The sequence below is a fragment of the Penicillium cataractarum genome (assembly GCF_028827025.1).
Source record: "Penicillium cataractarum strain IBT 29864 chromosome Unknown utg000010l, whole genome shotgun sequence".
NCBI lineage: Eukaryota > Fungi > Ascomycota > Eurotiomycetes > Eurotiales > Aspergillaceae > Penicillium > Penicillium cataractarum.
The window spans coordinates 106,680-131,363 of record NW_026622746.1 but is presented as its reverse complement, the minus strand read 5'-3'; the positions used below and the strand labels follow the sequence as shown (position 1 = coordinate 131,363).

The 24,684-nt window shown below is 50.7% G+C and overlaps 9 protein-coding genes across 9 annotated transcripts; 5 read left to right on the top strand and 4 right to left on the bottom strand.

Moving 5' to 3' along the window:
- Positions 1 to 3,367: 3,367 nt before the first annotated feature.
- On the top strand, positions 3,368 to 5,458 carry zfpA (uncharacterized protein; the record flags this gene model as incomplete). The annotated part of the gene is made up of 1 exon (XM_056705123.1): positions 3,368 to 5,458. The coding sequence occupies one exon, from the start codon at positions 3,368 to 3,370 to the stop codon at positions 5,456 to 5,458; it is 2,091 nt and encodes a 696-aa protein (XP_056549021.1).
- Positions 5,459 to 6,022: 564 nt separating this feature from the next.
- On the top strand, positions 6,023 to 7,122 carry N7496_012209 (uncharacterized protein; the record flags this gene model as incomplete). The annotated part of the gene is made up of 2 exons (XM_056705122.1): positions 6,023 to 6,148; positions 6,199 to 7,122. 2 exons carry the CDS (start codon positions 6,023 to 6,025, stop codon positions 7,120 to 7,122), a joined length of 1,050 nt encoding a protein of 349 aa, XP_056549020.1.
- A 998-nt stretch (positions 7,123 to 8,120) lies between these two features.
- N7496_012208 (uncharacterized protein) lies at positions 8,121 to 8,737 on the top strand (the record flags this gene model as incomplete). The annotated part of the gene is made up of 3 exons (XM_056705121.1): positions 8,121 to 8,164; positions 8,223 to 8,421; positions 8,489 to 8,737. 3 exons carry the CDS (start codon positions 8,121 to 8,123, stop codon positions 8,735 to 8,737), a joined length of 492 nt encoding a protein of 163 aa, XP_056549019.1.
- A 325-nt stretch (positions 8,738 to 9,062) lies between these two features.
- On the bottom strand, positions 9,063 to 10,378 carry N7496_012207 (uncharacterized protein; the record flags this gene model as incomplete). Its single annotated transcript, XM_056705120.1, has 2 exons — positions 9,063 to 9,293; positions 9,350 to 10,378. The coding sequence occupies 2 exons, from the start codon at positions 10,376 to 10,378 to the stop codon at positions 9,063 to 9,065; spliced, it is 1,260 nt and encodes a 419-aa protein (XP_056549018.1).
- Positions 10,379 to 13,707: 3,329 nt separating this feature from the next.
- Positions 13,708 to 15,813, bottom strand: N7496_012206 (uncharacterized protein; the record flags this gene model as incomplete). The annotated part of the gene is made up of 6 exons (XM_056705119.1): positions 13,708 to 13,904; positions 13,959 to 14,712; positions 14,768 to 15,049; positions 15,113 to 15,465; positions 15,519 to 15,688; positions 15,740 to 15,813. The coding sequence occupies 6 exons, from the start codon at positions 15,811 to 15,813 to the stop codon at positions 13,708 to 13,710; spliced, it is 1,830 nt and encodes a 609-aa protein (XP_056549017.1).
- Positions 15,814 to 15,968: 155 nt separating this feature from the next.
- On the bottom strand, positions 15,969 to 17,268 carry N7496_012205 (uncharacterized protein; the record flags this gene model as incomplete). Its single annotated transcript, XM_056705118.1, has 2 exons — positions 15,969 to 17,104; positions 17,184 to 17,268. 2 exons carry the CDS (start codon positions 17,266 to 17,268, stop codon positions 15,969 to 15,971), a joined length of 1,221 nt encoding a protein of 406 aa, XP_056549016.1.
- A 197-nt stretch (positions 17,269 to 17,465) lies between these two features.
- On the top strand, positions 17,466 to 17,978 carry N7496_012204 (putative small nuclear ribonucleoprotein SmG; the record flags this gene model as incomplete). The annotated part of the gene is made up of 4 exons (XM_056705117.1): positions 17,466 to 17,495; positions 17,564 to 17,635; positions 17,789 to 17,863; positions 17,919 to 17,978. The coding sequence occupies 4 exons, from the start codon at positions 17,466 to 17,468 to the stop codon at positions 17,976 to 17,978; spliced, it is 237 nt and encodes a 78-aa protein (XP_056549015.1).
- A 488-nt stretch (positions 17,979 to 18,466) lies between these two features.
- Positions 18,467 to 22,279, bottom strand: N7496_012203 (transcription initiation factor TFIID subunit TAF2; the record flags this gene model as incomplete). The annotated part of the gene is made up of 2 exons (XM_056705116.1): positions 18,467 to 19,558; positions 19,622 to 22,279. 2 exons carry the CDS (start codon positions 22,277 to 22,279, stop codon positions 18,467 to 18,469), a joined length of 3,750 nt encoding a protein of 1,249 aa, XP_056549014.1.
- Positions 22,280 to 22,922: 643 nt separating this feature from the next.
- On the top strand, positions 22,923 to 24,544 carry N7496_012202 (uncharacterized protein; the record flags this gene model as incomplete). The annotated part of the gene is made up of 6 exons (XM_056705115.1): positions 22,923 to 22,950; positions 23,021 to 23,124; positions 23,195 to 23,320; positions 23,377 to 23,420; positions 23,475 to 23,552; positions 23,605 to 24,544. 6 exons carry the CDS (start codon positions 22,923 to 22,925, stop codon positions 24,542 to 24,544), a joined length of 1,320 nt encoding a protein of 439 aa, XP_056549013.1.
- Between the last annotated feature and the right edge of the window lie 140 nt (positions 24,545 to 24,684).

Sequence of the window (24,684 nt, the reverse complement as noted above, 5' to 3'; positions counted from 1 at the left end):
TGTGATTGGACCCAGTGGTTTGGGGCTTCATTTTCCTTCATTAGCCTGTCACGTTGGATCTGGCCAATCACCGTCCGTATAGGAACCTTCAAACCCATGCCTGCCGAGATGGCTTGTTCTTGTGGGGAAGCTAGATGTGGCCCCCTGTGGTCCGATGTGGCCCCAAGATCGTCGTCGATGAGGTGTTTGTTCGATCGCTTTCTGTTCGTCTCCCGCTGTCCCCATAAGGGGGGAGACACCGGGAGAGATATGAACGAATTATTATAGTATGTCGAATGAAATTTCCCCCATTCTTGGTTGCTTTTTTTGCGCATCGCATGTTCTCGATTCTTTTCGTTTTCATCGGCCACGTCTTCTGACGACCCAGCAATGGAGTTCATGACGTTTTGATTTGATAGGACACCCCTGAACTGGACTCGCCCACTATGACCCGTTCCCCCGGGTTTGCATTTTTTTCAAAGAATAACCACGACCATTGTTATGACGGAACAATTTGTTCTTTTACTCGTCCGTAATCTATCTACCCTTTCATCTTCCTCGTGTCCTATCCAGTAAGTCCAGCACCTCTTTGTAATAATGTAACGTTGTCAGATAGCACGATCTACAATGCGTTGTTACTTGATTAAAAATGATTCTGTCAGTCGCGAGCCGCCGTCGAATCAGAGCTCCCAACTGGCGAAAAGGATAAATAGCGCCAAGCTTGGGCCCAGCCAAATGTACACGGACTTGCCGATGCCTCGAAATTTAGGGGGATAATCGACGGATTGAGGACCTGAGGCAGTGGACAATTCCTACTCTCCGTACTCCAGTCTCCTAACTGTAAATTCTACGGAGTGGACAATCCATTTAATGGAGCCTAATTTGACTTTTGACAGCAATTAATATTTCCCTAATTCGGTGATGCCGTACTTTTAACTAATTGGTTAACTATGGCACTATTGGCAATGACGGGGCGCCTCTCCCGTGAATTTCCATCGATCGTCGTAGTTTGACAGCGGAGGTTTTTTTTTTTTTTCGATGGACTGGAGTCCGAGGAATGGCCCGGTGACATGCGTAGAAACTTAGAAAGTGTGTTATTCCCGACCCCGTGCGATAAATATCGTTCCGTAGTCCGTATGCTATCCGGACTTATTTCTGAGGCTATTGATTATGACAAATTTGACAACCCTGGTCCGGCGATCTCCATCTGGGCTGGGCCCGCGAGATGATCCCTGCACGAGTGTGTTTGACGGGTTCCCCATAGTAGTTGTAGCTTGTACTTGCTGTCAGAGAGTACTCCGTACGGAGTAGCTACTATACTCCATAGTTAGTAGTGTAGGGACCTCCGTTCCCCCTTTTTCTTCCGCAGGAAATGATAGACCTGTTCGGAAGTGAATTAGATTAAAATCCGATCTGGACCATTGTGGACTTGAGAAACTCAGACTGAGATCCTCCTTGTTAACTAGTTGATTTGCTATGGATCGAATTAATTTATTTCCGTGCGATCTATCGTGTTCTGTACGGAGGACTCCCGCACGCCCGACTCTGCACTATTGGGGATGGACCATGCAGGTACTCTTTCCGGGTGAGTGCCAACGAGCCTTGAAGTAGTTAATATGTTATTCTTTTTGTTGTCGACGTCAAAACTATTGTTATACATGTAAGTACTTGCATGGAAAATGCTGTCGGCAAGAGATCTTTTGGAGGGATTCCCCAGGATCAACCCGCGTGCGAAAGGGCCCGTGGGGCGGGTATGTACGGTACTGTACCTCGTAGGGCAGAACCGAGGAATACGCCCTGCACTTGGTGATGATTACGACGATGAGGAAATCAAGACCGTAGAATTTTGTACACGTACTGTAGGTAAGCCCCATAAGGCGAGGAAAGGGATTTCCCACGCCGTCAGAAGTTAGAAAGTTGAAGGGGGAATTCGCGCGAATGGGAGGGATGGTGGGGGGCCTAAGGAGGCTGAGTCGGCTCCATAGAGTGGCTACGACAGTGATGGAGTATGACATAGTGGTTACTACTCTGTAAATTCAGCATGGAAGAGAGCAAGAATTTGTCTTCTTTCGTTAGAGGACGTAGTTAGTGTAGCTAGATTTGAATAAACATACAGCGGAGTATTGTAGAAGGGGAAAAAAGCGTCTGATTTCTATAGTATAGTAAAGTGTAGTAGAGCTAATATTCATATGCCATGAAGTTGAGACGCAAATATAGTATAGACTACTTGTCGATATCATTGTCAAGATACTCTAAGCTCTGGTATAGTTCTGCATGGACCATGATCAAGCCGAGGCCCTGTCGTCAATCGTCAGTGGTCGTGATGAACCAAAATTATCTTTAGGGGGTCTGGGTTCTCAGGTATTGGTGGTATTGGTATGGTACTCGTAATTTATGATATTTCTTTTTTAGTTTAATCGGATTTGATTTTCCTCTCTCATCCCCATCCTTGCTAGCTTCTTTGGGATTATTTTGATTTTGATTTTCTTTATTTTCGTTATTTTATTATTTTCACGATTCCACCTCTATTCCTCCCATCATCCTAATTATTTTTTTTTCTATAATCTTTTCTCTGATCATTTCTTATTATTTTTGGAATTATTATTTTTTTTTCCCTCTCTTATCCCCCAAACGAGACACTGCACTGCCAGAAAATCGGACTATACACGAAATGGCGTAGGGCGTATCCTCACGACCTCGCTATAATATTCTTGCCCTGCCCCCTCCCTTCCGCTCTTCTGACCGCATGACAGATCGCTCCCACTGGCTACATCTCGTCTTTTCTCAATGATCGAGTGCGGTCTGCAAAGAGTTGATTATCGATCTGTTTTTGCTTCTCTCTCGGTCTACACTCCTCTTCCCCGGTCCAGACCAGACTTTCCCCTCGGCCCTGCCGAAACTCCAGGTTGTATATAAATTCCCCGCCGCGCCTGGTTTCTGCCTCACACCATTTCCACTTGTCACGATATTCCTCCGAATACTCCAGAAACATTCCCGATCTAGGTTTTGCAGATTCCTAGATTCTTCATTACCTCATTCCCGTCTTCCCTTTTTTTTCTACCCTGGTTCTTGCAACCTGAATGCGACCTGAACCCGTTGCCTTTGTCTCTCCCCTTGCAGCATCACCCGGGTTCACTATTCGGCGCGTTGCCTGCTGCTTCAAGTTTCCCAAGGTTCGCACGTTGGGGTTAAAACCGGGCCGCAATTCGAACCTTATCGCTTGGTATGTCTCTCCCAATTCTCTTGGAATGCGGCGCTTTCCCACATGGAACCTTTTCCCCCGAGAAGATGCATTGTTGAAAAGGAAGCCCAACTGACTTGAGTTTCTTGTTTATTAGAGCCTCAAAAGATTGTCACAGTGCTTGACCTTGCCAACCAAGAGATATAAATGTCGACGCAACCTGCCGACTCGGACTTTGTGCTCTTCCCCCAAAACATCGCCCCACAATCCAAGATGCTCGCTGTCGAGGCTGCCAGACCTAAACAATCTGCATACTTCCAGCCCATGGCGATGGACCCTAACTTGGTCGACATGTACTCGTATCCCTTGGACGTGCACACGTATCCCCACACTCACACCCACACCGACTTCTCCCGAGTCCCGCAATCCTACTTCGAGGCCTCGTCCGTGTTTACCGAGTCCGACTTTCACCAAAACTCAACTTTCCCTTCTATGCCCGCGACGCCGCCATCGGCTCCTGCTTCACACTCGACTGAACACCACATCCCCACTGGCTCTGCGGCCTCGGGCCCCTCCATCGCGAGTGCGCCTTCTTCCGCGCTGGGCTCTCCCTACGCGGGGAATGCGCAAGTCGTTCAGGATAATTGGATGAATACGAATCACGGTCTCGGTCTACCTGCTGCCGTCATGAACGATTTGTTTGCCAATGATTATAGCCACATGGGCGGCCACGTCGATATGGACGGGCTCTACCAAGAAAAATTCCCAGACACCTTTGTCGGTAGGTTGATCCCAGTCGAGCAATTTGGGATTGCGAATCTCCAGCATAAATATATGCTAACGCAAGATACAGACCCTTCTCTCATCCAGCCAGTCCAATCCGCCCCTGGCTTCACCCCTACCATCTCATATCCCGAACAATCAACATATGTCTATCCTACCGCACCAATTAACTTTACTCCCCACTCTCCCGCCGCCTCTCCCGTGTCCTACAGCGACAATCTTGAGCCGCGGGCATCACCACTCATGGTGCCGGGAACCTCCCACTCACGACCGGTGTCAGTCTACGACCGCCGGTCATCCATCTCCTCTATTCACTCCCGTCGCTCCCAGCGCAGTCCCGCGCTCAGCAGCATTGAAGGCGACGACGAGGTTCACCAAAAGGGTCGCTGCCCACACCCCGACTGTGGCCGCGTCTTCAAGGACCTCAAGGCGCACATGCTCACTCACCAGTCTGAACGGCCAGAGAAGTGCCCAATTACGACTTGCGAGTATCACATCAAGGGCTTTGCGCGCAAATACGATAAGAACCGTCACACATTGACCCACTACAAGGGCACAATGGTATGCGGCTTCTGCCCTGGCTCTGGCTCACCTGCCGAGAAGAGCTTCAACCGCGCCGACGTCTTCAAGCGCCACCTCACCTCGGTGCACGGTGTGGAGCAAACCCCTCCCAACTGCCGTAAGCGCAGTCCCACCGGCTCGACCCAGAAGGGTATGAACTACTGCAGCGATGCGACTGGCAAGTGTTCCACTTGCTCGGCGACTTTCAGCAACGCCCAGGACTTCTACGAGCATCTGGACGACTGTGTGCTGCGGGTGGTGCAGCAGGAAGAGCCCTCTGAAGCGATTAACCAACAGCGGTTGGCCGAAGTCGCTGCTGACGAGGAGGTGCACAAGACTATGGAAAAACACCAACTGCTGGACGTGGCTGGCCCCGTCGACGCCTTTGACGATAATGACTCTCATGACGATGACGATTCCCACGACCCCTCCTCCTGGCGCGCCGGTCGCGGCGCCCCTAAATCCACAAAAGCCTCCGGCTCCTCCTCAAGGCCCATCATCGGCTCTGGCAACGCCATCTCGAAATCCGGCGCCGGAACGACGGCCAAGAATGGCGGTCGTGCGGTTGCTACTCGCCGCCGTAATAACCGCGGTAATTACCCGCAGTCTTGGGGCTGCCCAAACTCCAGCATGAAGACTAAGAAGCGCGTGCTGTGTGTGTTTGATGGTCAACGCCGCCTGTGGAAGGACGAGATGGTGCTCAACAATGAGTTTGAGGTTCGTCTGCGTCTTCCGGGTGGAGCTGGCGATGGCACTCATCGTGATGCGTATGTCACGGATCTCGATGTCGAGACCATGAAGCGTGTCGAGGGTGTACACAGCGCTAATGAGGAGGAGCGCGGCCCTTGGATCGAGGGTCCCGTGTCCCAACTCATGGGTCAGCCCGCGATGTTGTTGCCGGACATGTGCCAGCCCCAAGATGATGAGATTTCTTTGAATGAACTCATGGCTTAAGCGAGCTGATTCCGTTATCTCCCCCTACCTCCTACCACTCCTCTCACCTTGTCCTTCTCCCCTCTCCTCCGTCCGATTTCCTTTTGTTCTTTTCTTTTGTCTTTATGTCTCATGTTTCCGTATACCAGCGAGCGGCGTCTGAACGAGCAATTTGTCTGAATACGGACTTACCGGTGATACCTTGGGTTTCGATGTGTTCGATATGATGTCTGAGGTTTTCATTTATTTTGACTTGTTTCATTGTTGGGTTATCGACCCTTTTACACTTCTGTCTTGTCTGTTACCGACCCAATCCTGCTGGTACAGGTGATGATGGGCGGAATGACTGAAAATATTCAAAACCAATACTTGAATTTAATGAGAATATGCTCATGATGACACTGCTTCCATATATAAGTAAAGAGAAATCCTAGTAATCCCCTATAGTTATCATCGTTGCGTGTCCTTCGCTGGCTACTGTCTTCGGAACCACCGTTGCGCCATCCATCACCGCCTTGGTTATCGCTCCCCGCATATCCCCACCTCGACCGCGGTCGTCTCTTCCAATTCCACATATCACCAGCCATGCAATTAGGACTCTCCGAGAACCTGACCGCGCTGGTCGCGCGACGGTTCACTGCTGCCAGAGATGGCGGTCATCTTATCTTTTCGTCTACCCATCTGTCAATTATCAGCACAGCAGGGATCCCAGTATGTTCTCCCCCGCCCCTGCAGCTCCAGAACCAGGGTCTCTTACACAGTCACACATCCAGTTCCAACTCCGCTACTGCCCTGCTCTTGGTATGAAGCCTCAAGATCTCAAGCAAGCCGTACCCGCAGGCCCTAAACCTCCAAAATTTGACCCCTTCGAGAACCCTTCCCCGGATCTGCTCCTCGCAAGCTTCCCCCCACAAAATCCAACCCACGCCCTCGTCCTGAACAAATTCCCCGTGATACCAAATCACTTCATCCTCGCCACAAAAGCCTGGAAAGCACAAACAGATCTTCTCGAAACCGCCGACCTCGAAGCAACATACGAATGCCTCCGCACCTGGGGCGACGGCCCTTCCACTAATCCCAACACCAGCCGCCTCTTCGCATTCTTCAACTCCGGCGAAGACAGCGGCGCAAGCCAACCACACCGTCATCTCCAATTCCTCCCCGTAGAAGACATGCACCAACCAGGCACCGAATCCTGGACTCCCCTTATCGACCTCCTCACCACACAACCACACACACCCCAATCCTTCCAATCCCACCCCTCCCTCCCATTCACACACTTCGCCCTCCCCATCCCGAAGAACCCAACCCCGGAAAGCCTCCACGCAATCTACATCGCCCTCTACCGCGCCGCCGTCGGCGCAGTGCAGGGCCGAGAACCGCGCGACGGTCTCCCGTCTCTCGCTACGCATGGACCCTCGGCGATAAGTTATAATCTCGCGATGACACTCGAGACGATGATGATTGCCCCGCGACGCGCGGAAACGGCCCGTGTGCCGGTTGATATTGCTGCGGCGGGGGATATTGCGGATCCCGGTGTTATTTCGTTGAATGGGACTATTCTGGCGGGGACGTTGATGGTTAAGGCTGAGGCGGAGTGGGATGTTTTGAGGGCTAAGCCGGAGGTTTTGGGGAGGTTGTTGAGGGATGTTGGGATACCTGGGACGGGACATGCGTTGTTGTAAGTAGGGTTGGATGGAGGTGGAGGGTTTGTGTACAATTGTTGATCCGGGTGTGGGCATTTATGGTGTTCTTTTGTATAGCATGTTTTGTATTGTTTATTGAAGACATACATACGATGGGTTTTCATTGGTTTGGATCCATGATAAGATCTGAAGATTAGGTCGAGAAAGATTTATGGTAAAGTTGGAAAGAGAGTTAAGCGTTCCGGTCTCGGGATTAAAGATATTTCATTGTCCTCGTAGTAACGAGGTATAATCACTATGTGTATATCAGTTCGGAGGTTCATGAAAGAGAATGGAATGGACAGTAAGGCGCGAGAAGAAAGAACTTCTATTGTTAGTGATGGGGCACCTCTGGCAAGAGATATGACTAATTTGACTAACCTAGCCCTTGACAGACTGTACCTCTTCCATCCTGGTTCTTCTTGTCAGCCTCTTCTCCCGCTACTTCATATCTCGTGAAGTACTTTCATCATGGGGAACTTGCTGCCAAACGAACCGCTTCTTTTCGTTGCCCAGTCCCTTTCCGACCAGAAAGACCTCTCAGCCTTGTCACGGACCAACTGGAGGTTATACCACCTCTTGACCAGATACTTGTACGAGTCCAATGTTCAACATCACAAAGCGTCAGGACTACCATGGGTAATCAAACTCGGAAACTACTCTTACCAAGATATTCCTCGACGCCGGCGCCAATATAGATCAATTTGGATGTACATCCACAATCGTCAACCCCGACGATAATCCCATCCACTCGTCGCAGCCGCGCGATTGAGTCCCAATCTAGCGATCCTGAAGCTATTGCTCTTTGAAGCCCGACCAGACCAGATATTTTTCCAGCGCCAACTGACCAACGTATTGAGATGGGCCATCGAAACCCAGAATCAAGATGTCTTCGACTTGATCATGTTGGATCAATCCTTACTCCGTCGTGTGGGTAGCGACCATTACGGCAAGCTGTTGCATTTCGCGCTTCGACTAGGTACAGAAGCGATGATCGAATGTCTTCTAAAGAACGAGGCGAGACCGCTCCCCCGTCGTCAAAGTATGATGTTCGACGCTGCAGCCAAGTGAGACGACAACACTCTCCAACAACTGCTTAGATATAACATTTGTCCCGATTCGACTTGGACCCTGGAGAAGCTTGCAAATGTGGACAACATCACCTCTCTGCAACTTGTGATCGATCTCGGCGTGGAGATCGCCGTATACGGCCACGCGGCGCTTTTCTACGCCATCTACCGCGGCCATCAAGATATGTCAAATTTCTCATTCAGCACGGCGCGAATCCACATCTATCCTGTGCACCGTATGAGATCTTTCTACGACCTGCTTTGCCGTCGGATATAACGGACTTTCTATTTTAAAGCTTCTGCTGGATAATGGTGTTCGGCCCGATAGTCAGGATCTCGAGCTTGCCGTTAAAATGAACTCGGAGGAAGCTGTTGCTCTTTTGGAGAAGTTTTCTTATGATGATCTCCCAGAGAGAATGCGGTTGGTGCAGTTTACCCGGCAGCGAGAGGCGGAGAGGCTTGGTGATCCTGGGTTTTACCGGTTGGACTGGGATCATTGGCGTGCTGGGCCGCGATTGAGATTTGGGAGAATGGGCGATAATTAAGTGTTTGGTTGTGCATATGGTGCTGGGTGTAATTAGGTTGGGGCTGCACTGTAACGTTGGTTCTCGATGCCTATTTTGCGACAATAAGGGTTGCGCTGTAGAATGAATTTAATGTCAAGTATAGATTCCACTTCCACCAGTCTTCCAAAAGATATATTCGATTTCTAACGAGTCTTAATAGCACAGTTTATCCCAACGCCATCCAAGATCAAGCCCATTTAAGACTCCGGTCATGCAAGTCTTAATAAATGAAAAAAAAACTCTCAAGACAAAAAACTGCGGGCAAAATCCAGGAGCCCTCCAATAAACATTCCAAGTTCACTCCTCATATCTTGATCCCATGAATGTCACACCACTTCTTCTTACAAGTCGCATTCCCAAATTGATAAGAGCCCCCATGACTCCAGATATACTGAGCCACTTTCTTCCACGATACCTTGGGCGGCTGTCCCGTCATCGCCATGGTGAAGTTTGCTTGTGCAAGGAACGTATAGCCCGACCCAGACGGCGAAGCCGGGCCCGCACCTGCAGCTACTGCTTCGCAGAGGAGTTGGATCTACATGGAAGGAAAATACAAGTTAGCATTGCTTCAAATCTTCTGGAGATATTGACCTGTATGCCGTGACAGGCCTCGGGACATGTGTCTGGGGTAATACTCACATCGCTCTTGAGCCACTTGGGTTTCCGCACACGATGCTCTTTAGCCTTGGTAAGGGTTCGAAATCGTCCACGCAAGGTCGATTCGGCTTCCTTGAAACCGCCCATGCGTTTGATATCTTTGTAGGATAGCCCGGCTCGCTTCCATTCGATGAGTAGCGCGTTGCGAGCGTCGCTGTAGTGCAGACTCGCTTTTATGGCTGGGTTTTCGCTTTCGAGTTGTGGAGGCTCTGGATGGGGGGTTGATAAGCCGGGGATAGGGAATGATGTGGTGCAATCGGGCATGGGTGGTAGGCCGGTGTGTGTTTGTAAGATAGTGGTAGGCGGGGACTGGGAGATACTCATTCCAAGAGGAGTGATTGAGGAGTAGTCTGGTTCATCTGGCCTGGGTGCCGAGGGGATGTTGGCATCGTGGTTGTGCGATGGTAATATATTGTTGGAGGTGAAGTGGTAGGGAGGTATCAGCTGAGTTTCGGGGCTGCTGATGCCCGAATTCTCGGGCATTGGCCATGAACAGGATGGCAGGGTTGTGAGAGCTGGCCATGCTAGCCTGTCTGGGTAATATTGGGGGGTCCAGGGCTTGGTCTCGGTACCCATTGGATACTGAAATGAAGAGTTGGTGTCGTTGCTCCCTGACAGAGAATCTGCAATGAACGGTGCATCATGGGTCCCTGGAGCGAAATCCTTGTCCGGCAGATGACCCATGAAAGTACTTTCTGGTAGAGGTAGTCCACATGGAATGGGTTCTTCTCTGGGTACATCCATAAAATCGAACGAGGATGAAAGCGATGGAGAGCTCTCTGTCACGGAGCCAAAAGAAGGAGTCTTGGAGGGCCAGTTGAGTTCCATTCCCGCCATTGACTGAAACAGCTCGTAGGATCCGTCGATCTTCGTACCGGCGAGTGAAGTTTTGGGTGGTTCAAATGGAACAGGTGTGAAATGGCCACTCGCTGATAGGCCGCTGCTTGAATGTGTTGCTTTCATGGGGGGAGCGGTAGAATGGTATGTATTTGAAGAAGTTTGGGTTTGAAAAGTGGTTGGAATTGTGGAAGTTCCCTGGAGAATGGAACTATCCCTTTTGCCATGGCGATGATACATAGGTAGATGCATGGATGTCATATTAGAGTCAGCTGTTGTTGAGGGAATGCGTTGCTTCTGGGTGTCCATGATATGCTTTTGCCAATGTGATTTGCGTTGACGAGGAAGTTGATGGTGGTTCTGACGAGTTGCAAAATCGATAGTAGAATTGCAGTTCTCAGAAAATTGGATCGGAGAGTCATTAATGAAAAGAATCTCGTCCAGACTAAGAAGAGATAACAGCTCTTTGGAGCTAAGTCCAAAATCCAGCGCAGGGCTCTCTTTTTGCTGGGCAAGCCGTGGCTCTGGAACCCCAGAACTGAGAAGTATATCAATCATATTCAAGCGTGTGGCTAGAACCAGAGGCAATATGACCGTCCCAGGAGACTCTTCTTGGTTCACCGCAATTGCCGGCTTGTTGAAGACCTTGGTTGTACACGGGTTGTCGCGGCGTGTAGATTACCGTCGATCCGTGGGCCCTCTTCTGATGTCTTTAGACGCAGAATTGTCAGTGCGCAACGGTTGGGCAGCGAGGAAAATGAGGAAAACTTCAGAAATAACTTCCATGTAAGCTTGGTATTCGTATTCGTTGGAATTAATCAGTCTTTATACTGCTAGATCACTCACCTTGCTCATGAACACCTCAAACCTAGGTTATTAGGTGTATGGATTACAGATATTGAATATCACTAGTGTGGCAAACTGGGTATACAAGGTTCTAACCGCAGGTTCAGATCCTGGATGATTGTTTCCTTGGAATGGCGGCTAGACCGTTGAATGTAATGCTGTCTCAGATCTGTCGGCAATTTGTGTGTTGAGCTTGGTCAGTATGCAAGACGCTGGCAATGACTTGCATAGAGCTCTGGATGCTGCTTGAAACCCGGTGGCTTTGAATGAAATGAAAAGTGTGCATGAAGAGCCTGGGCGTAGTATGACTAGTAATGCTGGCCTGTCTCAGCTTTAATAGTATAGCAGGCTCCCCCTTTTACCATTCACACAAGTGCTTAGGATGACATCCCCGGCCTTGATATCGCGGCAAGCTCGTTTCATCCCTGCGGGCCGGCCCATCTAGAAAAAACCCGTTGAAAATTCTCCGGGGCCGAGACCGTTGTGGACGATGAAGATCTGGAAGAGCAGAGGCAAGTAGCAGGTATACTGGTTACCGAAATGACTCTCTCGACCCTAGCCAGGACGAAAATCCCCGGGTGTTTAGATCGAATGCCGCGGTGATCCACTTGTCGCTCGTTTCAGATATGTCCTTATATTCCGGTGCAGTGTCTTATCCGACCCTCGATCCCGGAATGGAATTGTGTCAGTGTCTGAGGCCTACTGAGACAACTAGACGGGCTGGGGGTCGGGGGCGAGTTTTATCTTTGACGGGGTTGGCATGAAAGGTCTCATTGAGCTCTTGTCCGCTGTCTATACCTGCTCTCAAGTCTGAATTTTGAGACTCATCGGAAGCTTTATTTATATTGCAGAATATGCTCTCGTACTTCGTCTTGTACATGGACTACTAAAATGGGTCTAATCGCCAGTTGGACTATGACAGCCCCAGCCCACCCCTAAGCACTTAGCCCTGAACCAGATCAACCCAGACCATGTTCGACTGTTAGCTATTAATACCATTTGAAAGGAACTCACTTATAGAGTTCGCCTCCAGATCCATTTTCACACAGGTATGGGCAGTTTGAAAATGTCCTATTCTTCACGGAGAGCCGCATAGGGCTCGGTAGAGAGGCTCTCCGCCACCCGATCCAATCAGCAAAGGCGGGATGAACCCAACCAGGGTCATTCATAAAAAAGCAATGACGATAGGGGTCACCCGGTGTCTAATCTCCAGCCTAGACCTCCACAAGAATTCTGGAGCCGGAAGTGACATGTCTATTCCGGGGAGGCGATTTACCGAATGGGTGTAGACCTAGGTTATACCACAACACCTAGAAATGCATTCATCAAGTATGCAGAACTTCGATTACACCTTGTTGCTCTAAATTTATGCAAAATTAGGTGCCAGGTGTCTATTGTCTCTGGAAGCAAGTCCGTAGATCGACAACAGGTGAAGCGCTGGGTAAGCTCGACAATTTACCCGCACAGATCTTCTAGGAGGCTTACTTCGACCCCGGACTAACACATCCCAGCGATTGGTCCTGTTTCAAAGAAGCTTCTTTTAGTGAACTTGGGATGGGCTGGGTGGCGTTGGAACCGGCATAATAGAGAACCGGCCCAGGTTGATGCGAACGCCCAACGGTCAAGGTCTACATCCTGCCAAGGGATGACAGCTCAGCACGCCCATTCGGAGGTAATCTCAAACTGAGTGCTCTCTTTACTCTCGACCAGTGGATCAGCTTAGATATTGTTATTTATATGCCCCAAGAAGATGTGAGTTTCTTATACTCCAACCAGCGCAGCTGAGGTGGAGCTTAAGATGAGAGTTTCGACCGCATATGCAGATCATGAGTGTGCTTTTCTTCCCCATTTTGCTGCTGACTATAGGCTATCCATTTATCCCCATCTGAGACAATGCTAAGTTATTCAGACAAAATACCCCAGTGGATGATGAATATCTTGCTAGGTGGCTGGGTATGCTTTGGGAGGACGAGAAGACAAATACCCGGGAAAGTTTCTTGGAGCAAAATATAGAAGGGCATATTGGCATAATTCGATCGATAAAGTGCGTTTGATCGAGACGGGAGCATATTAAAGGTTATTATAATATCAACTTTGCGACCTTACTAGTTCACGGTGAGACAGACCCAAGAGAGGATTGGTGGAGGCAAGTGTCTGAGGCGAAATGATGACCTCCGCTTGTCAAATTTCTCGGCTATGGCTTTCTGCATGCTCTGCTTTGTATACCCCCGATCTTATGGCCCGCAGAGATGCGCTGTTGCAGACAGCCAGATGATTGTTCCAAAGCTCAACGGCTTCTTGTCCCCACTGGATTTCAGGTTATCAAGTACTTTCCACGCTGTTCATGTCAGCAAAACATTCCGCAGGTTGAGTGGAACAAGACAATAGAGCTCGAATTATCTTTCTCATTCTACACCAATGGAGAATCTGTCGCCTTCCCCTGTGATTGGTTCTTATCAAGACAGGACGCTTTCCAAACCAGGAAATCCCATCATGATGAACACATGCAGAATATCCAAAGCTGTCCGACATGAAGTGCATCACCAGTCAACTATGGGGGAGAATGGCCAAACGGGCTAGTCCTGCATAGCGCCTAGCTCTCCAGAGCATCAAATGCTCTCCCTCTCCGTCATCAACTGCGAGGCAGACTCGCTTGGACTGGTCTTTCCAACAGGAATCGGATCTGTTTCCACCATCCCCGGTGCATTGGCAGAAGACTCAAGCTCGGCGCCGCTTTCCCCGTTCCGCCGGCCAGCTGCATCACTCCGGGATGCGAAATAATCCAAAAGTCGGTCAACCAGGAGCACTGGGGCCAATCAGATTTTATAGTCAACAACGGACGCGGGGAAGGGAAACTGACCAAACAGAAGCGTCAAAGTGAATGCGTACAGGATAATAGGCGAGGTCATGAATGAATAAGCCAATGGGAAGTAGCTTGCGAATGAGACAAGGCTGGCTAGGGATATTGCGAGGACCATTCGTACCGTCATCGAGACGTTCCGATGAAAATGGATTTCATGTCGATGGGAGAGCACTTGAAAGGCCGCAAGGAGGCCCATGGAAATACTGGCTACCGCAAAGAAATAAATGTACACGAAGGCGAGGAGCTTCATGTACATCTCAAGTAACTGTTGGTTTGTGAGGAGACTAATGTCGACCTTTTTGCTGGGTAAGATCTCCATGCTCGAGAAAAGGGCAGCCGTTACATTCCCGGTGAGATCATTGAACAAGTCTGCTGTATACTCATAGTCAAAGGTTTCACGATCGGGACAAAGAGGCTGTACAGCCAGAGCTTCCAAGAGACTCGAGATCGCGGCCCATTCTTGTGTTGCTCCCCGGCTGAACGGGATCTCCATATCGTCAATCGTGCTTCGGATAAGTGCCACCGCTCTGGCTGTGCTGGGACGTGGGGCTTCGCATACAAATAGAAGTGTCTCCCCCAGATACTTCAGCTTCAGTGTCACATCTAGCGTAAGTGCAAGAATCTGTGACCCTTCAAGGAGTAGAATCAGCACCACATGAAATGGGAAGTGCAACTGTGCCCATAACTGCTGCTTGAGCTTCCCGAGCTGACGGCGGGGTGATACATCGAAGTAAGCATGCCAGATCAGGTACTGTCTATAGTCAGTCATTGGCCAATCCGGATCGCATGCCTAGTACGAAACTCACCACATTGGTTGTGACTCCCAAAATATGAACAAACGACCACTTAGTCCATCCACCGGGCCGTACCGTCTCGTTGACAATTCGAGTGATAGCAATGACACCCTCTCCGATGATGATCAGCGTAAGTAGGCCCATTCGCGTATTGAGGTGGGTATCTTTGAACCCGATATCCGGGTACATCAAGGAAAGCCCTGTAACCGTCCACATTTCAACGCCGAAAAGAACAAACCAAACGGACCAGATCCGAGAACGAAGCCCATTGCTTCCGGAGAAAGCCAGATACATCTGGCAGATGGATTAGCATGCTCCTGACTTCCAGATTGTGGAAAGGGGTACAGGCACACGTACCACTAGATAAAAGAGGGTTGTCACCCAGAAGACCAGTGCAGTGTAAGAAACGCCCCGGGCGGCAGATTTCATAGACCGATGGAGGAAGGCTATGTTGACCGTGTACTGGATGGCCAATAATGTCCGACTTCCGGCCAAGATCAAAGTGAGAGACTGGAATGCCCAGGCATTCTCCTCTCGAACGGACGTGCTGAATCTCGATCCCGCTGACGCAAAGCCAACCATTGCGGCGAGCTGGATCGCCTTGCATAATCTTTCAAAGACAGAGTCTCGGGCAAAGCGGACGTCGAATAGAGTGACCTGAAGCCACGTGAACCAGATGACACCAAGGAATCCTATGTATGCACACAAAGCTGAGGACCGAATCAGTACGAGTCTTGAGCCAGCACGGAAATCTGGGTATTACCATGGAAGTTATTGATCTGATGTGTAGCGGTGAATGTTGAGAGATTGGCAACGAAAAAAAGGTCAAAGAAGAGCTCAATGGGGGTTGCGTCCGAGTGTCGGTAGAAATGATGACCATCCTCCGTTTGACTGACTGGGCTGGTAATCCAAGGCAAGCCATGATGCTGTGTACTTGATGGATGTCAGACCGCCCATCGCCAGGAATTGGTGCGTATGACTTACGGTGCGTGCTTCTCCAGGTGCGAGGGTCTATAGGTCTGGCGGAAAATAGAAATGAAACGAGGTGGTAACAACATTTTGAATAATGAATTGAGTTTTAATAAAAAAGACAAGTAAAGACCAGGGGTATCAAAAAGGACCAGCGTTGACTCCGCAAGAGAAAGATCCAAACAAGAAGTTTGAGAGATGTCCGTGTCGATTTCACGGCACATCGCAAGGAAGGCACAAAGCATCATGGCTCTGCGGAGCTGGAATCGGACGTTGCCATGGGAGCACCGAGGCTCTCAAGGCCACGCTTCACCAGCGCACCTTCCGATGCATCCGCGGTAGGGTCAATGCCCGCCTCCTTCTTGAGTCGCTCATAGTTGTCGCCGGCTTCTTTGATTAGGGCTTGGATCTCTACTTCGCGAATGGCGACCTCTTCCTTTTCCTTGCGCAGATCCTCCATTCGGCTGATCATCTGCGTCTTGGACGTCTCCATCGATGCAAGAGTCGTGCGCAGTCTTTCGAGACTGCTAGCTAATTTGGGCAGTGAGGTCATCTTTGGGGGCGTGCGAGGCCGGTCAATGCCCTCGCCCCGGCCGCTTCCGATCGCGGCTTTCGTCTGTGTAGCCTCATATGCCGCTTTCTCTTCAATATCTGAATCTTCATCGTCGGAGAGCCCTTCGGCATCTTCGATGAGCTCGCGCATCGCATCACGCTGCTTGCGCTGTTGCTCACGCTCTGCCTTTCGACCGAGCGAAATTTTCCCGTCTTCCACATACTCATCGAATCCTTCGGCGAAGTCCTCATCATCGCGAACGAGCCGTGTGTCCGTTTCTTTCTCTGGTATCTTTTCACCTCGTGCTATCGCATCCCAATCGTCGTCGCTACCGATGTTGTCCTCAAGGGAGATGAAATCGTCCTCTTTGGCGGCGCCGTGTTCCAATGCCAGCCGTGCGCGCCGGGCCTTCTTTTCGCGAATTTCTGCTTCGCTGGGAATAGCAGATGAGCCGCCGGAAACGGTCATTATTTCTCCAAACTTGGCGGCAACATCGACCGTCCTGTCCTTCTCATCGTCTGTGCTGGCTTTTGGTGTCGAGGGTGTCGAATCCTGGAGCTCTTTCAAATATTCGCGGCTATAGCTAGGTCGATCCCGGTCGTGACCAACTCGCGCAGAAAGTGTATCGATTCCTCCGGAAGGTGTCAAATTTCGTTGAAATGTGCTTCTCTCCATGACCTTTCGGCCCAGGCCATGTCGTCTAGGGATTACGACCTCGCTCTCCTGCTCTCCCTCCTCGGTCATGGAGGTTTCTTCGGGACCAAACGAGAGGTTCAATTTGGATTTGGGTTTCGCCTTTGACTTGACTGGTCGCTTGACGACAGGTTCTGCAAGCCTTCAAATTAGCTTTCCGGTCCGGGTGAGGTTGTGCTCGTAGGGCAATTGATTTAGGAATTGTAGACGCACCAGGTGCAAGACCGCCATCTTCCTCTTCCGAGTCAGCTCCACCGACCTTTCGGGGCTTCCTGCGATTTGCAAACTTTGAACTCATCGTTTCTGCGGTGGAAGGAAGTGAAAAGTAAAAAGAAAGATTCACCCCGCTGTGTTGCAGAAAGGCGAAGTTGATGCAAGCTGCTTGAGCTCTTATCGCTCCTATCGGGAACATCCTTTCTCCGAACCCCCAAACTCCAAAGCAACCACGATCTTCGAACTCTGCCGAACCGCAGAACAGACATCAGCTTGCCCAAGATGCCTCAAGCTCAGCCCGAATTGAAGAAGGTGCGTCGCAATATCACCGGTCACCTCATTTTTCTGACAACCCTTGCTAACTAAATTGCTCTCCGCAGTATATGGAGAAGCGGGTCTTCTGCCAACTGAACGGCAACCGCAAAGTTATTGGTATCCTCCGTGGCTATGATGTACGTTCGATTCCCCTTCGCATCCCCGTTGACCGAGCCGCAGAAACTCATGTGTCCCGTCGTGTGTGGGAACTTAGTCTATTCGGTTCCGAAGCGGCGGCATGATGCGCATGTGAGATATTGGTACCAGGAGGGCTAACATGGCATCCACAGGTCTTCATGAACATTGTCCTTGACGAGGCTTTCGAGGAGAAGGCTGGCGGCGAGAAGGTTTCCATCGGCATGGTGGTATGTATCGATCTTTCCAGTCTCCTTGAGCACTTACTGATAGCTTCCCCTACAGGTCATTCGCGGAAACTCGGTCGTCATGCTTGAGGCCCTTGAGCGGATAAGCGACAAATAAGCGCATCGCAACACGCAAAACCTACGATTCTGATTTTCGCAACCTCCAAATAAGGCACCTGGCTTGGACCGGCGGCTGCGGAGAAGAAAGACCATAATGATACTGGGAGTTTCTGGGCCGGTTTATCATACGGGAACAATCAAACCTTTTTCTGCTTCTTTTTCTACCAATGCGTTCAGGCATCCCTACGAGATTTCGATGCCTCTGAGAGCCTACACGACGGACGTCTCCATGATAGAGGGCACCTCCAGCGAGAAATGCTTAGTTTAGCTAGGAACATGGCACTCAAAATATAACAAATGAGACACAGCTAAAGTGGTATTATTCTTGAGACCATATGCGTCACCGTCCGTCGCGCCTGAAGACAATGCTTTGAATGCCCTTCTCTCCACCATGATAGATAGGCAGATAGGGCCAACACAAGACAAATATGAAGTTAAGATAAAATACATAAACAGGAGGCAAGTGCGAATACATATGTGGGGGGATCATTTCTTCTGCCCAAACTTGAGCTTTAGTTTGAGCCCACCACCACTTGCTGGGGTGGATGGAGTAGCGGAGATCGGCGTACTCGTAGCTGCGCGGGGTACGCTAGCGGGGATAGAGATCTTGGGGAAGGCTGAGGGAGTGGATGGGGTGCTGGGGGCGACACTCGGCTTGGATTGTTTGAAAGTGATACGTGGAGCAGGAGGCTGCATGCCCTGCTCTTCGCGCTTGCGTTTGGCACTGTCCTTCGAGGGTCCCAGACTGGTACGGACTTGGTTGGATTTGTAGAACCGAAGTTGGCCGTGGCCCAGATGCTGGACTTTCCAGAATCGAGGGTATTTTAATTTGGCGATTTTAGACGTAACGGGATCGAATAGAATGCTGCACACGTCGGTGAGCTCAGAAAGCTCGTGTACTCCAATGGCGGTGGAGTTGCACGCGGCCCACATGTAGTCACGTAGAGATGGTTCCCCAGACATCTCTTTCTTCAGAGCTTCGATGGCACCAGGCACCGTCTGCCGGCGTGCAAGATCGGCTTGACGGACTTCGGTGGATGATTCCTGCTCGATGATCAAACCACCGGTCTGGACTGGTTCCGTTTGTGGGGCCTGGCCAAAAGCAACCTGCGCCAGTGCACGCCCGAAGAGTCGTTGGCAATGATGACGAACATAAGCCGACGAGTCACTTGTCATCGTGAAAATGAGCCATCGGAAGAGATCATGGTTTTTAGCAATGTCGAGATCGACAAGGCACTCAAAAGCCCGGATTCGAAGGAGGTCGTAAGTGCCAGAACGAGTGTAAGGGATGAAGCGCATCAGATCAACTTCCAGAACGTTAGCCTGCATGAGTTGCACCTGGCATTCCAAGGCTGCGCGAGCGTAGAGATTCTGGAATGAGCTAGACCATTCATCCATTCGGCGATAACGATCGAACTCGGCGATTGCGTCTTTTTCTAGCTGTTCTTCGGCTTGAGCCTCGATGACACGTTCCATATCGAACTGAGACAACTCATCCTCAGGTCGGGGCTCGGTTCTGCCTAGCATTGCATGGCAAAGCGAGCGCATCAGAGAAGCTACGTAGAAGTTGTCCGAATACTACATCAAACTTGACTTAGCAAAGATCACGGACAAGGCAAAAATTGTTTGACTTTGACGTACCTCATTATTCGAATTGTCGTTGAACTTTAGCTTGTCAAATAGGAAACGCTTTACCCGCAAAGGGGTCTTGCCGCCGTTGTCGCGCACTTGTGAGATGGCATCAGGAATCACCTGTTGAAGAATGTAGGCCGCCCGGTCGGAAAAGTCATTGGATCGTGTCATCGGGGAACCAGGCAAGCAAAAGAGCTCCTGGAACGCTGTCTCCAGGTGATACAATCCAATCCAATCCACCTCGTCCTTTGCGTGCTTGATGAGTGCCTTCGCTGCGGTAACACGAATCCCGTGGAAGTACCGGCTGTCCATGAGCGTTCGAACGAAAATGGTGGAAATTAAAGGATGCTCTCGTTGAGCTGCCATGTACTGAAGAGACTCCAGCTGAGCAACGACGTCTCGGTCTTGCTGAAGCTGCGACAGATACATGTAACCGGGCATGCCAAGGGACAATCTGCAGAGCCACTCGAAGTCTGCATCCATGCGAATCCACTCATACGACTCTTGCCCCATTCGCTCTTCGTCTTCTTTGGTCCAGTCTGCCAAGCGCCAGGCCTGGGTCTCCTCTTCGGTCTGAAGAACATCACCAAGGCAATACAAGAGAACATCTTCTTGTGTCTCAGCATCCCCAGATGCCACCGCACGCTCCCGTTGCTTCTTGTTGCGCTTGAGTCGCTTGTATTTGGTGTTGTAAGGGATGTCGAATTTTGTGACGCCCTCTTTGATCTCCACAATGTGCTCGTATGGAGTACCGTCAGCCTCGTGAATTCGGATAGTCATTGATCCGGTGAAAACAGGCTGGATTGGGCCTGCATAGACATGTCGAATCTCTTCCTTGACATCACGCAAGAAGGCATCTTTGTCTAGGTCCCGTGCAGATGGTTGGTCGGACTGGACTTGTCTGATCATCATTTCAACTACCAGCTTCTTCTTGTTGAATCGTTGTGTCGCTTGGAACCGTGGACATCCAGCGCCATACACCCACTGCTGGAAGAAGACATCCAACTTTGCGTGGCCGAATCGTTCACATAACCTTTGGAACATGGCAGATGTCACTGCACCATTGGGAATGTCCCCCATGCGCGAGTTGAGGAAAAGCCGAGAGATAATGCGGGACATCGTGGCCTTTCCACTTGCCTTGGTCAGACGGCGATCAAGAATGAAGAGGACCAACGGTGCCTTTAGTGCAATGAATCGATATTCCGATGGGTCAATTTTCAAGAAATTGCCCATATCGTAGATCGAAGGGCGCTCGTAGTCCAACTCGCATATTCTGTCAGAAGACTGCTTCAACCGGTATCGGTATTCGTTGTTACCGCACAGCTTCTTCATGAATGTATCGGTCACGAACCATGCTACACCGACGGTGACCCAGGTGTCCGCGGGCTCATTGGGAATGATATTGATGCCACTCCATTGGCATGCCAGAGCATGTACAAGAGCACGAGTTGAGTCGTACATCGGGTCGATGATATCCGCTGTGAAGAGAAGATGGCTGCTGCAGATTGACATTCCTGCGGTGGGCAAGGTCTCGGTCGCGAGATCGTCCACAAAGCACATCTTGTAGCTGGAGAAAGGATATGAACCATATGATAGAGAGAAGAAATCAATAGCCTGAGCCATTGGAAAGCCTGTGTTTTGGACTTCATCGGCTCGGCCCGGAAGACAGAAGGCATGTACAGGAATTGCATTTTGTCCCAACTGTTCATCCTGGTCACTCTCGCGGAAGTCTGCGAGGTTGACGTACTCGAAAGGTCCAACCGCAAAGCCAATCTGCTGAGCAGAGAGAGGGGTGTAGCATGCAAACGAGACCGTCTTCCTTGTCGAGTCCTTGGGGTCGGTGATATCATCCGTCAGTTCACCAGAGCATACGACAGACATGTCCAATCCTCCATCATCAGCGGAGATGTATCGGTTCTGGACCTTTGATCGGGCATTCGAACTTGTAGGCTTGCGGTCGAAAACATCGCCCAGCGAGGCGGGACACGAAATCGAGATCTCCCAGACACAACGCGATGAAGGGTCATCCACGCAAGGGAACAGCGGGCACCCAACGCTCGATTCTGGGGAATTGGTAGTGAATGCATGCGGATACCGACGGTCTCCGCTATCCACGCCGACGAATTGCAGGCCATCCCGAACGCGATCAATCACGAATTCAATATGGACCACGACGGCCGAAAACTGAGGTAGGTTGCTCTCTGGCGCTTTGCTTCCTGACGATCCATCGACATCTTCCCCAGCTCCCTGCAAGGCAATGCGCTCACGAGCCTCCGCGGACCGCGAGTCCAATTCTCTGATGTGCACGCTCTTCGGGATCGGGATCTCGAGCTGGGGATCTGGCGGGGTTTTCAAAAGGCCATCGACTGTTCGAGTGAGGCGCTCGTGGTACTGGGGTCCGTACAAATGAAGGTTTTCGTAGGGGTCGACATATTTCAATGTCGCGGCTTTTCCGTTGACTGTGAGGCGCTTAATTTCTCCCTGGCGGAAGTTCAAGTGAATCGTCCGGAGGTCAACGCGGCTCGGATAGAGGGTAATCTCGGTGCTTCCTTTCAGACTCTTGTTCACAAAGTCAATCTCCAGCTCCACCTTTTGTTGCCCAACACTGAAATCACGCCTGAAGGGTGGCGCCGTCGGTACCGCTGGTACCTCAACGACGCCCGGCATCGCGAAAGATCCTCACTGTCGAGTTGCGCGAAGGGCGCTGCGAGGACCACCAAACGTCATGTCCATCCAAAGTCGACGCGCGTTTCTAGCCGAAGAGAAAGTGACCAGTGGGTAGCGGCGGCGATGACGTGAATCGAGATGCAATGCGCGCGAATAAGCTGCTGGGCGGATCAGATCAACAATGAGAGAAAGGCCTTGGCGGGGGGCCGGGACGGAGTCAAGTTGGGGGCCGTCAGCGCAGAGGAAGTGGAAGGTCACGGTTGGAAGGTTTCAGGGTCTGAAACAAACACGGAAAAAAGGTGGACACGAGCGCAACTGGGCGAAGCAGACGATCTGCGATGGCCGAGTCAACTTTAGCGGTGGAGCATCGTAACCTCGCGTTCCATTTGCGGAGGACGGCACGTGATTCCCGGGCTGAAAATCCCTCTTTGAGACATTCCAACAACTTGTCTTTTCTTCACGATTTTTGGGTTACTGCAACTTTTTTTTCTTTTGAATGTCATTGCCAGGCCGGTGCTAGTCTTTTTCCTCTTTCCTTCTGTTTTGGGCACGCCTGCCTTCCTGCCGAGGCGTCGAGATATAGTTTACAACCCCGCTTCAAGGACCCTGAAAGTGCTCACGCGACGCGGTCCCAACTCTCAAAATGAGCGCGATTTGGCGGATGGTCCAAGGTGTGTTAACTTTGCAAGGCTGTCTGCGACTTCATTTCACCTTACTGATCCGTCATGTTCACGTCTACAGAGACCCAAGATTCGCTTTCCGACGATGCCTTGATGCCCCTGAAATCATACAAGTACTCGAGCGTTGATAAGTCCTTTATTTCGCGATATATCCTCAAGCACTACGTACGAAACCATCCGGGCTGTATTCGCCATCACCGAATTGTGATAACTGACTTGTTGAAATGGGGTTTAGTGGAATGCCTTTGTCGAACTTCTGCCCATGTGGATCGCCCCCAACATGGTGACCCTACTGGGTTTCATGTTCATTGTGTTCAATGTGTTCCTGATTGAAATTTTCATGCCTGATATGATCGGACCGGTAAGACTCCGCAAATTCCGAGAATCCGAGCCTCCGCTAACCGTCTTATTCGGTAGGGTCCTTGGTGGTTGTACTTTAGCTTCGCTATTGGTGTGTGGATGTGAGTTGAAATTCATGGTCTCGGCATCGGCAACTTAAAACTGACCAGGTACAGGTATTCGACCTTGGACAATGTCGATGGTAAACAGGCACGGAGAACTGGAACTTCCAGCGGGCTGGGAGAGTTGTTTGAGTTCGTACCGCCATCGGCCTACCCACGGAAGCCTTGCTAACGGAACACACAGTCACGGCATTGATTCGTTGAACTGCACCCTGGCCAGTCTATTGGAGACTGCGGCCATGGGCTTCGGTGCTTCTCACCTTGGTGCATACACCGCGCTGGTGCCCTGCCTCGCGATGTACTTCTCGACTTGGGAGACTTTCCACACTCACACTTTGTACCTCGGCTACTTCAATGGTCCGACTGAAGGACTCCTTATTGCAATTGGCATCATGCTTGCCTCTGGAATTTGGGGGCCTGGGATCTGGTCGCGCCCTATCACCGATCTCATTGACATCCCGCAGATCTTCGGCAACAACTCGGTCAAGGACCTTTGGGTGCCAATCCTGCTTGGTGGATTCTTCCTGGCTCACCTCCCCGGCTGTGTGCTCAATGTCTATGCTGCGCGCAAGAAGCAGGGCCTCCCCTTCACTCCCTTGCTGAAGGAGTGGGTTCCCATGATCGCATTCAGTCTGTGCACCGTCGCCTGGCTCTTCTCCCCCTACTCTTGTCTACTGACCGAGAACCACCTGGTTCTGTTCTGCTGGACCATCTCTTTCGTGTTCGGTCGTATGACCACCATGATCATTCTAGCCCATCTGCTGCACCAGCCCTTCCCCTACTGGACTGTCCTGCAGGGCCCTCTTGTCTTCGGAGCTATTTTGGCGAACTTGCCCCGCATCGGTCTCCCAGCTTTGAGCCACTCGCTTGAGGTCTGGTACCTGCGTCTATACTTCCTCTTTGCCTTGGTTGTGTACATGCACTGGGCTGTGCTGGTCATCAACCGCATTACCACCTTCCTTGGTATCAACTGTCTCACTATCCGCAAGGACAAGTCCGTTGCTCGGGAACGCGCCTACCGTGAGTTTGGCGACTCTGGTCTGCCACTGGCTGGCAGCTCTCGCAGCTCCCGAAGCTCCCGCCATTCCTTTGATTCCGAAGACGATGGCTTGAAGAACCACTAAATTCTTTTCTTGTGGGCTTTCTCTTCCTTCGTCTTCAAACAAGGGGATTGAGGGAGGCCTGATTGGACAAAACTCAACATTCTTCTGCGATGCTTTACTCACTTCCATGCATCGGATGACACACTCGTCTATACGGTTCA